The sequence below is a fragment of the Ambystoma mexicanum genome, chromosome 3q, assembly GCF_040938575.1.
Source record: "Ambystoma mexicanum isolate Mex_15411 chromosome 3q, UKY_AmexF1_1, whole genome shotgun sequence".
Lineage (NCBI taxonomy): Eukaryota > Metazoa > Chordata > Amphibia > Caudata > Ambystomatidae > Ambystoma > Ambystoma mexicanum.
Genome location: NC_090926.1, coordinates 81,533,011 through 81,546,447, shown reverse-complemented (window position 1 = coordinate 81,546,447; position 13,437 = coordinate 81,533,011). Strand labels below are relative to the sequence as shown.

Below are 13,437 nucleotides of genomic sequence, written 5' to 3'. Positions count from 1 at the left end.
CTTCAGTGAAGCAATTGGAGGCCTTGGCCTCCGCGACTGCCAAAGTAGCTGTATTATATTATTTCCCAGCCTCTGGGCAGTCCTCATTAGGTTTCTGATTGCGACTATTGTAACACTTCCTTTTCAGCTGCGCTCTATTTCTTTGTAAATCTCATATCCGTTTGGGGATCCACTGGCTTGGATTTGTAGAAGCACACGTGTCATGTCGAAAATACTTGTAGCCGATCCAGGACAAAAAGCACCAGAGGAAGCCTCAGCACCTTGCTACGGGCTGAAGGCGAGGGAAGCCTCTACACCGTGCCACGGGCTGAAGGTGAGGGAAGCCTCTGCACCTTGCCACGGGCTGAAGGTGAGGGAAGCCTCTGCACCTTGCCACGGGCTGAAGGTGAGGGAAGCCTCTGCACCTTGCCACGGGCTGAACGCGAGGGAAGCCTCTGCACCTTGCCACGGGCTGAAGGTGAGGGAAGCCTCTGCACCTTGCCACGGGCTGAAGGTGAGGGAAGCCTCTGCACCTTGCCACGGGCTGAACGCGAGGGAAGCCTCTGCACCTTGCCACGGGCTGAAGGTGAGGGAAGCCTCTGCACCTTGCCACGGGCTGAAGGTGAGGGAAGCCTCTGCACCTTGCCACGGGCTGAACGCGAGGGAAGCCTCTGCACCTTGCCACGGGCTGAAGGTGAGGGAAGCCTCTGCACCTTGCCACGGGCTGAAGGTGAGGGAAGCCTCTAAACCTTGCCACGGGCTGAAGGTGAGGAAAGCCTCTGCACCTTGCCACGGGCTGAAGGCGAGGGAAGCCTCTGCACCTTGCCACGGGCTGAAAGCGAGGGAAGCCTCTGCACCTTGCCACGGGCTGAAGGCGAGGGAAGCCTCTGCACCTTGCCACGGGCTGAAGGCGAGGGAAGCCTCTGCACCTTGCCACAGGCTGAAGGCGAGGGAAGCCTCTGCACCTTGCACGGGCTGAAGGTGAGGGAAACCTCTGCACCGTGCCACAGGCTGAAGGCGAGGGAAGCCTCTGCACCTTGCCACGGGCTGAAGGCGAGGGAAGCCTCTGCAACTTGCCACGGGCTGAACGTGAGGAAAACCTCTGCACCTTGCCACGGGCTGAAGGCGAGGGAAGCCTCTGCACCTTGCACGGGCTGAAGGTGAGGGAAACCTCTGCACCGTGCCACAGGCTGAAGGCGAGGGAAGCCTCTGCACCTTGCCACGGGCTCAAGATGAGGGACCTTGCTTGTATTCTCCCAGCTGCCCACTTTGCAGTGCTTTCATGCAGCTGGTCAGAGGTTTGGACCTGGCAAGATCGATCTTACTTGTTTATCAGGTTGTGATCAGACCATGGAAGGATCTCAACGTATGCAAACTATAGTAGGATATTTTGTGGTGTGGACATACCCATTGGTATTTTGATAAACAGCACCAACTCATTTCACTTGCATCTCTCAAAAGATTCCTAGCAGGAGGATTTCTCGCCTAAACATATTGGGCCATTGTGACGAATCCTGAGATGTCGTCAATTCTCCACAGGGTGGAGCCCCTTCCCATGAGGCCAGGGTGGTGAGGCTGCTATACGACAGACCCCATGGTGGTGGTACTCATCGAGAGGATCTTATGGGAAGAGATCTCCCCTCTGGAGAAAGGGGAGAATGCAGTATGACATGCCTCCACAAATACCCTACACACCCCCATATCCCGTAGATCCTAACCCCTTTATCAATAATCCCATATTCCTTTGTAAATCTGTGAGTCTCAGAGCTACTGAGATGAGGAACATTAGAGATCACCAAAAGGAAGCATATTAGATAAGTACTGGGAAGAAGAGGAGGTGTGGAGCCATAGAGAATGCTCCATGTAACTTGCCGGAGCATTCTAGTTATCCACCGTAAGATCAGATAAGAAGCGATGAAGGACTTACAATGTTGCTCAGAAATCACAGGAGGCACCGAGGACCGGGAAGCTGCTCGGCGTAGGAAGTTCAAATGGCTGCAGTCCAGGACGCCGAAGAGGAACTGATGGCATCCCCAGCAGGTCCAACACTGAAGGACCCTTGGTGATGCAGTAACCTAACCTCGCTGGGGAGGTGGACCAAGCGGCCTGTAACAGGTACAAGTACTGCAGAAGGCGAGAAGCTACAGAGCTGCTGCAGTGCTGGAGAAGCCTGCAGAATCTCAGAAACTCGAGCAGAGTTAAGGCAAACCGCGAGGCAGACCGGAGCCCACGAGACAAATCCCAGAAAGTACAGGAGTGAATGGGCTGGCGGGTGAGGGTACCAGAGGGTCTGGGTTACCGCATCACCATATAAAAAGGAGAGATCTAGAACCCAGTGCCTGGCATACAAACCATGAGCTAGAGAGAATAAGGGAGAGCCATAAGGTGAAGTGGTTCCCTATTAGGGGCATAGGTCAGGTCCCCAACCTTAAAGGCACATATCAAGAAGACAACACGAGTCATCTTCCTCATGGCAGTACTTGGCAGGAGAGTAACCATGTATGCAGATGCAAATAAGCCACCTGCAACCAAAACAGAAGAAAACTACACACCATCATCCTCTTGCAGTACTTGGCAGTGTAGTGCACCAACAGAAGCAAACTGAAGGTCCCGGGTCGAGGAAACTCTCAATATATGAACTCTATTGTTGAGAAGCCTGAAAGCAAAGAGAAGCCAGGGGAAGGGATCACTCCCCCTCGTGTTGTTCAACTGTGTTACCAAAGTAGGATAGAAGCCAGGGGAAGGGAGTTGTTCCCCCTGGTGTTTTGAACTGTGTTACCAAAGTGAGAGAGAAGCCTGGGGAAGGGAGTCATTCCCTCTGATGTTTTGAACAGTGTTACCAAAGTGAGAGAGAAGCCTGGGGAAGGGAGTCGTTCCCTCTGATGTTTTGAACAGTGTTACCAAAGTGAGAGAGAAGCCTGGGGAAGGGAGTCGTTCCCTCTGATGTTTTGAACAGTGTTACCAAAGTGAGAGAGAAGCCTGGAGAAGGGAGTCATTCCCTCTGATGTTTTGAACAGTGTTACCAAAGTGAGAGAGAAGCCAGGCAAAGGGAGTCGTTCCCCCTGGTGTTTTGAACAGTGTTATCAGAGTGAGAGAGAAGCCAGGGGAAGGGAGTCGTCCCCCTGGTGTTTTAAACAGTGTTACCAGAGTGAGAGAGAAGCCAGGGGAAGGGAGTCGTTCCCCCTGGTGTTTCGAACAGTTTTACCAGAGTGAGAGAGAAGCCAGGGGAAGGGAGTTGTTCCCCCTGGTTGTATTGCACCGTGAAGCCCAGATACAAGGGGAAGGGAGTCATTCTCCTGGTAACAAGGACGGAGGGAAGGGCGTCATTCCCCCTGGCTGTGTTGAACTCCTAAATTAAGATACCAGGAGGAGTCAGTCATTCTCCTGGAAGCCAAAACTAGAAACCCCTCTTGGAAATAGGTAAAGTCCATCCACATGTCGTATTACCATTAGATTCACTGAAAACCAAGTCCCCGGTAAAAAAGGTGTTCCATCATGTACAGGATGGTAGGGGCATATATAACGGAACGCAAGAATGTCGCGTCCGCAGGCCGTTGGGCTTTCAGTGCGGTTACCCTGCAGACACACTTAATCGAGAGCCCGTCCAACCCGTTAAGTATATCATTTAGATTGGGCCTGAGAATGGTCCAAGATGTTATGCGCCAGGATGTGTTTTCCATTTTTCATCCAGGCGTGACCAAAAGATGCACGCGTCCCTCCAGGCATGGGGTTGAATACCAATAGGAAAAATAAACTGGAACATCTTGCAGTGCGCACAGTAGGGGGTGTCGTGGTGATGGAGTCTAGGAGGCGAGAGGAAGGGCACGGCTTTGTTCTTTCAGGGTGGGTGAGGATGGAGATTTGCCCAGTGGATCTAGAACCCTTGGGTGTTTGCAAGACGTGCTGCAACCGCCAGCCACCTGCAAAGCTGCCACATCAAACTGGGGTGCATTCCAACGGCAGAACAATGTGGGTGAAGGAGAGGGGGGGCAAGGGGAGGAAACAGCTCATAAAGGGCGCTGGGTAATCCTTTGAGGGACTCGCATCATAAACAATCCTTGGTCTCTTTGATATTCCCGCACGGATCGGACTTGCTGAAAAGGGAGAGAGCAAACAAGATGCAAACCAGATGGCAAATATTCATGTCTGTTGATGTTCAGCCCAAAAAAATCCTTTGAAAAGCATGCTGTAAAGAAATGATGGATTTAACAATAGCACTGCATGACTCCAAACTGCATTAAAATATAACGAAGACAAGCCCCATGCAGGCTGGTGCTTTGAAATACACAGAGAGGTGTCGCGACACATGCGAAGCCCTACGTGCATCTCCCACCTGGCGGGCGGAACAAGAATCGAGGTCTAGCGCCATGAGTGGGGCTGCTCCGCCTTCGGACCTCTAACTTCCATTGGTTAACAGCTGGGTTCATTAAAAAAATTAAACCCAACTAGGCCCTCAGGCTCGTGGGGACTCTAGGTAGCAGTGACGGGTTGCGCAGTGCTGACCCCTTCCAAATGGTGGGCCCATTTTTGGCATTCTTGAAGACACTAATAAAAAAATAATAAAAAGAAATTGATGGAATTGTGATGTATTAAGAAGAAAAACACAAAACTTCAGGACCAACATAACAAAATGGATAGTTTCAAATGACTGCTGACTGCCTTAACTATTGCTGTCTTGTGCATGAATACTGCCTGATCCTACCATGTACTGCCGCCATGCTCTTGGCCTGTTTCTGTATGTCAACTATTGTATCTAAACTGAAGTTTATGTCAATATATTTAACCTAAGACTTGCACTTCCTTGTAATGTGCCCAGATACCCTTGGGTCAGGTTCCACAATATAAATAAATAAACAAGCAAGCTGCCGGTGCCTTTGAGAGGGCACGCTCCCTCTGAGTGCGCAGGGTTGTGGTGGGCTCACATGGTTTCATAGCAGATGAATGGAAATACTGAAATTAGGGCACTTTACCAGGCGTGTCCATGGAGCTGGATATGAGGAGTTAAGTTAGGATTGCACTTTGGCAGCTGACTTTGCTGCACAGGGAAACTTCTCTTCCGCGCATCGTTTATGCAATTAATTAAAATAAGTATAATAGTGAGGCCCACACTTCCCAGGATAATAGTGAGGCCCACACTTCCCAGGATAATAGTGAGGCCCACACTTCCCAGGATAATAGTGAGGCCCACACTTCCCAGGATAATAGTGAGGCCCACACTTCCCAGGATAATAGTGAGACCCACACTTCCCAGGATAATAGTGAGGCCCACACTTCCCAGGATAATAGTGAGGCCCACACTTCCCAGGATAATAGTGAGACCCACACTTCCCAGGATGAAAAAGAGATGGATGTTCGATATGGCCGGTCGCCAATACCAAGAAAATGATCATGTCTATGGACTACCCTGAGTAGTTGCAGGAGGCAAACATTTTACTTGCAACCTACTAGTTGGCCATTAAAAATGTCACTTGCCACCTCAATTCTATACATACACACAGAACACCATTACCTAATGGCCAAGAGTCAAATATAATTAGCCAATGGCTAGTGATGAGCACAAAATATGCACCCTGGTATCAGGATAATGAGGTGAGCCCATTACTCGAGAAAAGCGACATCCTTCATTGGAGACTATCGGATCATGCGCACATCCACTCTGCACCCTCCACCTACGACCAAGATTAGTATTTTATCTTATCTAACGGGTCTTCCCTGCTGATTGCACCGCATCTACCAGTGAGGCAGCCAAAGCTGGTGTTCTGCATTTGCCACCTACTACAGGGTGCTCCATAACCACGAGAGGCCAGCCCAGGGAATGAGCCTACGGGACTTCCTGGCAAACCATTTACAACCTACAGGAGAAGGCCATCCTCAGGCAGGCTCTGCCAAAGGACTCTGGAGCAGGCAAAACCCGTCGGTATATCTTCTGCGCAGGCTGGGAAATTGGGACCTTTGTTGGTCAAGCAGTAACAAATCACCATATAGATTCCTCAAATCGTGTGCCCAGAAAAAATACACTTTGCACGGTTCCATGAATAAGGGTTTGTGTCGGCAGTGCAAAGTCACTTTTCAGCAGTGCAAAGTCACTTTGAACGGGGCAAATATTCCATGAATCAGACCCTTTAAGTTTAGATGGTTCTCAGAGTACCAGTGAGATGCATGGAAAGTTGCACATGGCACCGGTGGCACATGCAATGGCACACGTTTAGCAGAGGCATTGCAAAGAGCCAATCTTGTGTGATACATATATAAACATGGGTTTCGCTTTCATGGGCCCCTTGCTTCGAGATGTTTACATATATAGGAAAGTGGGGGCTCAATGGTTTATGGGTTAGAAGTGGAATGACTCACAGTTGTGGATTGGTAGCGAGGCTGGATTGTGGAAAGGTGCTTCTGATATACATGCAGATGAGCTTGGAAGCACTTTTTCGAGTGGTCGGTCATGCTTCATACATGGCGACATGCAACACAACCTCCAGAATGCCATTATACACAAGTGGGATGCAGCATGCTCATGAGTGTGTCGGGAAGCTTGTCGCGCCCAGGGAAGGAAGCTGCACCTCACTGCGGCTGAAACATGACGTAGGATTGAGCTGGACGGCTCCCTTTGGGGGCGGGGTCAAGGCTGATTTGCGGATGGCATCAGCGGTGCAATGGAAGCTCCTCATAGATTCCCAGTGTGGAGGACCGGTTCCAGAGCTTTCCATCTGTCCCTCTTTGATGTTTATTGTACTAATAATAAAATGCTCCAAGTGCGCAGGCCCGAAGCACCAATCTTTTTTCACTAACAATTCAATCAGGGCCTCTTTCCACCGAAAGAAAGGAGCTATTGATGATAAAGAATAAACACGTAATTCTGTTCTCACATGTCTATGCCATCCAGGGCCAGCCTTAAGGCAGGGTGACCCGGGCGCCTGCCCGGGTGCCCGCCCAGGGTGCCATTAGCCCCCCTGACACCAGCTCGGGGGAGTCTTTCAGGGTCCCCCCTACCCCCGAGCTAGCGTGGCGGGAGAAGGCAGCCTACGGAAATTAAACGCTCCCGCTCTCGGTGCGTCGCCCGGGGCGAAGGCCAGACATGATGCCATCTGTGCACTCTTTGAAGTGTACATGGAAGTAAGTGGCAGGGAGATGATGTGTCTATTCTACATAGACCGCAGAAAACTTTTAAGCTACAGAGAGTTGAGCGCATGCGCAGCTGAATAATGCAGCAACCTCTATAGGATTGGGCAGCAAGAAGTTATTAACACCTTCAATGAGATACACAAGCTGCAGCATTGCCTAGTGTGCCTTAAACTGTTGGGCGGTTTGGGAAAATGGAGCACAGCAAAATGTTGGGATTCCGATCATCGTGGCGGGAGAGTTGTCACCTGCCACCCCATGCCCATGGCCAGAAAGAACAGTAACTGTAACTTTACAACGTGTTCAGAAATTCTCCCCTTTTTAATCTTCGCCACGGGCAATCACGGCATAGCGTCTCGAAGGTGGTGTAATGTGTGTGATAACAGTTACAGAGACAGGTAACGCATCTTTCATGGAAGTGTCTTTCACAGGAGCATCTACAATCATCAAACGACGAATTGTGGAGCAAGTTTCCTGAAAACCTATTATTTTTATTTAAGACAAGATTGCTGATGGCCCAGCTGCAGATACTCTGTCGAATCAAAAGCGCAAAGCCTTTACCAAGAGAACCAAGGAAGGCTACTAAGCGACAGGCAGAACGACCATATCTCTTTCCTTTGAGACAATTACTGCCTGGAAAGGTGCGAGCCCAGCCCAGGTTGAACGATAGCCTGACTAGTGCCTGCCCCCTGGTGGTAGAAAGAGAGATCCACTGCTGAGATCGACGCACCAGGTTCAAAGTTACGTTTATTTACCCCCCACTATCAGTGGTTCACCTCCGGTGGTTGCAAATAAACGGCGAGCGGAGACCCGCGCGGGGTCCTACGCTTTGCTACAAGAATCCTGAACGTTTCAGCACGAGAACCCCTAAATCCATGCACTGGCCACAGAAATCGCACAGATCACGCAGCTGCAAAGACGCTGGCTGACTGGTATTACTGCTACAAGAAAAGTCAACCGCTCCGTCTTCCCCACGCAAAACGAACGGTGAGTACATTTTCTCAGAGGATTCCTGCCGTCTTAAAAACAACCAAAATCATTATTTCATTTAAAAAAAAAAACACTAACCCCAATTAAAAACTAATCACAAATTTATTTAGCAGCTTCAAAAATGTAAAATACAAACAAAGAACCGATTTGAAAATGTGTGACCGCAGCCCAGAGTGTTAAGGACCATGAGATGTCTCCTGTCAGCCCTGGACAGAACCCCCTCCCCACCCCCACCCCCCGTAGCTTTCCGCCTCGCGCGGCCCGCGGGCAGCGCGCACTCACCTCCTCGGCCGCCCCGCTGCCAGGGAAGAAGTTGCCGTCGTCGTGCCGGTGCAGGGACATGTACAGGACGGTGGGGTCGGCGTAGAAGACCTGCTGCGTCCCGTTGCCGTGGTGGACATCCTGCAAGACAGACCGACAGCAATTACGCACCCGGCTGAGATGTCACCCCTCCCCACACCGCCCCCAATCACTGGCAGAAGAATATGCACTGCACACATCTTAAAGGCGTGACAGGAATGGGCGAAGGGACGGCGTGGTGGTGGTGCACGCGGCGTTCAGTTCACGCGCCCAGCAGACACGGGCAATCAACACTGGAGAAGGGCATTGCCCTGCCCCACAGCCTGAGCATTGGCGCGCTTATGAAACGCATGCAAACGTGCACTTAATGACATAACGAATAACCAACTGGCAGCAACATTTGAATGAACTCCTGATGGAGAGCGAGTCTCTATATTCCCTGGAGAACATATTTGCACATTGTATGGCACCCAAACATGAAGTAACAAAGGACAATGCTGCACGTATGATCTTGACGTAGACACACTTGGTTTCCACCCCACTCCCCTCCTCACATAACACTCTTTTTCACCCACATAAGCCGGCATTGACTATTTCTCACGCACTTTCACTGAGTAGTTTTAAGGCAGCAACCCCTCTCCCCCGACAACAAATCTACATCGCAGCCTCCATTGGGCTTATTGAGAATTTCTCACAAGGGCCACGCGATCATTTTCTGACTGACTTTCATGACGACGTGCGCCCTTTTTACCTCAGGCTAATGGGGGCGTCGACGGCTTTTACTGTGCACTGATGCGCGTGAAATTGCGTAACACTGGCGTGGCGCGGATGCCCCGCGGGTCTTCATAACACGACGTTTAGCCGAGTCCGTGTACTAAAGGGAAGTGCACAGCCCCCAGCCTGAACGCCAGCAGGAAGCCCCCAGCACCACTGACACCACAGAGGCCCAGCCGCGGTGTTATGCCTGAGGCAGCAGTTTACTTACTCTACGTGGTGCAACTCGAGCAAACAGCCACTGCACCCGTGGGTTAACAGCGCCTCTACCACTGCCTACTTACATAACTACGACATACCCAGGCCTCATCATCCAAGTGCTAACATACGCGCAGCCACGGCCATGCCCTGCGCGCATCGGGCCCCAATAAGCGAATGTGTGTTCTGCTGGCAGCCTGGCAATGCCTCTAATTGTAGTAGTGTGCCCTCGTGCTTTTTGTAGGTGGGTGGTGCCCGTATAGCGTGGATTTATTTTGCGGGAGGTCAGTATTGTGTTGCACGTGTCCTCTGTCTTTTGCAGTTACAGAAATGCCATGGAGTTTTAGGACTCACAGGAAGTTCCCGCGCCAGGCCAGCTTGCCTTTAGCCTTAGGGACCCTGGAGCACACAGGCAGCAGGCAGGATGTGGCGTTATTTCGGAGGGGGGGGGGGGGGGCAGGCTCTGCACAGGATGGAGGCACATGGGCACGCGGGTCCCCTCTTTTCCATTCCCAGGTCCTCCGTTCATACATGGCAACATTATCCATTCAATTCGCGAGACGCTGCTCCAGTCCAGATTTAAACTTTGCCTTCTGGGACTTGTAGTCCTGGATTTCTTTATTAGAAACCAAGGCCTACAAGTCGTCCCATAATGAAGGGTTAAACCAGGACTGGACTTCTGGCTGCTTAGTGGAATGGCTAATGATGGCATGTATGGCCGTGCAATGACTCTCTAAAAAGGACTACTTCCTCAGGAACGTTTCTTGGATTCAGCATTGCCATGCAAACGCGCTCACCCAAAAGGCAAATGTGGCAACGTTTCCCTTTTTCTGAAGGGCACAACATCCAAAGGTTTCCACCTGCAGCTGTGCTCTGGGGTGCTAGTAAGCTAATGTCTGGGGGATACAGCTCAGTTGGTTAATGCACGCATTGCCTGAAGGCTAGAATCTTGCTCACTTCCGCCTCACTCTTCAGAGAATGAGAACCATGGAGTTGTGCAATACTAATAGCACCGGCCATCAGAAATGAGAACACTTTAGTTTGTGGACTGCACATTACCAGCGTAGTCCTCACCTGGAGGCATCCGTCCGACTTAGGTCGTGATAGATTGAGGAGCACAGGGCTCTTTCTACCTAAAAGCTCAAGGCAACGATAGAGCCGGTACCATGAAAGACCCACAACAGGACCATGATATGATAAAATAAGCTATTTATAACGCGCGCAGACCGGGGCATCGAACCCGTGTCGTCTTGCTTCCAAGGCGAGCACGTTGCCGCTGAGCTATCCCCCCGAGACTAGCCACACAAGGGGTTTCTTATCTGCTGATTGCACCCGCTTTCCATGGCTGTAACCCTTTGTTGAGTGTGTATCGCTGATACAGGGTGGCCGTGGCATATTTGTATGTATGCAAATATGACTTCGTCTTTCTCTGCCTCAGGGGTGGACTGGGAACCAAAAGAGGCCCTGGAAAGAATTTTGAAAGAGGCCCCATATTACATATTTTCAGCCAGCCTAACCCTTTTCCCCATGAGAATATTTGTGAATATAAAATAGCTCATCACACAAAAGAGGCCCAGGGTTGCAGAGGCCTATTGAGACATCTCCAGAGTTCCCTCTAGGCCAGTCCACCCCTGCTCTGCCTCCCTGGTTTTACGGTCTAGCTGCATCCATGTTTTGCTTTTGACGTCACACATACACACAGCACCCGAGTAACCTCTCTCGCCGTCAGTGAGCAGAGGGCACTGGGAAGTGGTGCCACGCCCCTATAAGAGCCTTCCTCTGCGTCACGAGAAGGATGTAGTAACACCACAGTCTCCATGGTTTCCCTAAGGGAGACATGCTTTGTCATTAACTTTACGTGCTGCCACTTTTAAATACTACTTTGTGTTTAGGTTTTATGGCATCCATCTTTTTTTTCTGCACTCAGCCCAAGATTAGTGGCAGATGGAGAGTTTGGTTATTCAGGTAGGAAGCTCAGTTCATGTTGTCAAAAAATAACGACCGGCAGACACAAGGGCTGCATTTTTTTAAAGTCTGTGTCGAAAATCCTGGACTCATGCTATGATATGATATGATATGGCATTTATAACCATATATCTTCCTGTCTGCCAGCCACCCTATTCTAAGAAGAATGTACTACAATGCGCCTAACACGCCATGTCACCACATGTGCCTTACACGCCATTTCGGACACACAGATCATTGCCAAAATACAGAAGTAGTGCAACTATGTTCCCTGCTGGCCTGCCCCCGGCCCCACAAACCCCGTCGCCACGCCCCCTCCCAACGCAGTGCACTGAAGTACACGTTTCAACTTCTCCCTGCACTTTTATTTTAAAAGGAAACTATTCCAGAACGGTTTCTTTTTAAAACAAAAGAATAGGAACTGTAAAACTTACATTAAAAAAAAGTAGAGGAGCACCGCCCCGGACCCCCACTTCGACCACTGGGGAAATAGCCTTCTTCCCTGCACGACAGGCCACCGCACTCACAAGCTAGTCCTCATGCAGCCGCTGTGGCTCACACAAATGAGTCCTACAGCAGCGACCATCTGAGGAACCAGTAGCCAAACCCCACATGCCGCACCCTTTCCAACCACACAGGAGACACACGCCCGACTCCCCCAATATGCCAACGGACCACGCCCTGTCGCCCGAGACCCCACATGGGTGTAAGGGACACCCATTTACAGTAACACTTCTGCTCCCAGGCCATTCCGAATGCCTTTGACTGCAGATGTGGTGTGGTACGAAACTGTTCCAACCCCCCCAACCCTGCCTGCAAGAACCTGCCACTGCCCCGCTGGAATTGCCCCGACTTCAGCGAACACCCGGGCTTACTCACCCAATCCACGATCAGTATCTTGCTGACGTTCAGTTTCTGCTGCAGGCGCCTGGCGGCGATGGCTACCGAGTTGAAGAAGCAAAATCCCCTGCAAAGGAGACAGTGGGCTATTAACATCACACACTATAATGTCACAGACAGTTTCTAGGGATAGGCCAGAAGATAACCAACAATTGAAGGACACTCCTTTATCACCACTTCCAATCCTTCTCTACGCCTTCAGCTTGCGTCTCAGAGGTGGGCCCCCCACGGCTCCCAGTGCCAGGGGCTAGCTAATGTGCTGCCCCCGCACCAGTCCGCCCCACGCATTATGAAGCTCTGTAGGAGCATGAGTGCATCCTAACATTGCACCATTATACTGGTGCACATTTAGAAACAGCTCTAGAAACAAAACAGTTCCTTAAAAGATATTGGTAGACGTGCACACAATTCCTAGTGTTCACAAAGAGCCCCCTCTGGTGAGAATGCAGAGACACACACCAACAACCCCCAAGAGTTCTGCGCAACTGCACTAGCACAGCCACAATACGTCAGTGCGAGTCAATTGCACGGCATCTTTTCTTCAATAAGACATACACTGCAATTGAGCACATCTCCGTGCATTCACAGGCATGGCAATATTGAAAAGTACATCCTTACAAAACGCAAGGGCTACAGCACCACCGCCTTCTAAGTGGGCAAAAACAAGCACTTCCAAGTTCCTGTAAATCATTGGGATAAACCTTGTAAGGCAGGCCCTGAAGATGACAGTATTTGCCCCGCACAGATGCCGGCCGTCAATGGCTGCTCACAACCCTGCACTATGCGTTTGTTGAGGACCAATGAATATGCTCAGAAGTGGGTAGTTCTCCAGCTGTTGGGTGTTCAGTGTGGTCAGGTCTGGACCCTTTGCGAACATGGAGCAATTTAATATTTGGGCGTGTCTGTGCAGTGTATGCCTGAGAAATATTGCACTTAGGTACTGATGAGAAAATAATTATGTGATGACCCCTTTGTTGAGCGATGTTTTCTGTCCACTAAACTGTAAACCAAAATGACTTGGCTTCACATGTAACCAATCAGAGTGTGTACGGTGGGCTGTCGTTTTGATATTGATGCTTGTCGTTCAATTTCAAAATGGTGCCGGACATGCGGCAGACGTGGCGACAGTCAAACTGGCATTTCAGAGCAACAGCCTGGAGGAAGATCTCTCAATATCCATTATGCCAATGCCAATTGCTAGGCCCCATCCAG

The 13,437-nt window shown here is 50.5% G+C and overlaps 1 protein-coding gene across 7 annotated transcripts in view; it reads right to left on the bottom strand.

Annotated features, from left to right (window-relative positions):
* The window catches only part of HDAC7 (histone deacetylase 7), a 1,864,336-nt gene that overhangs the window by 69,051 nt on the left and 1,781,848 nt on the right, over positions 1 to 13,437 (bottom strand). For all 7 annotated transcript variants that reach the window (XM_069653189.1, XM_069653190.1, XM_069653188.1 and 4 more), the window contains 2 exons: positions 12,205 to 12,292; positions 8,371 to 8,490 (listed from right to left, as the gene is read on the bottom strand). In XM_069653189.1, the coding sequence (XP_069509290.1) occupies positions 8,371 to 8,490; positions 12,205 to 12,292 (208 nt within the window). The remainder of the gene's footprint in view (positions 1 to 8,370; positions 8,491 to 12,204; positions 12,293 to 13,437) is intronic.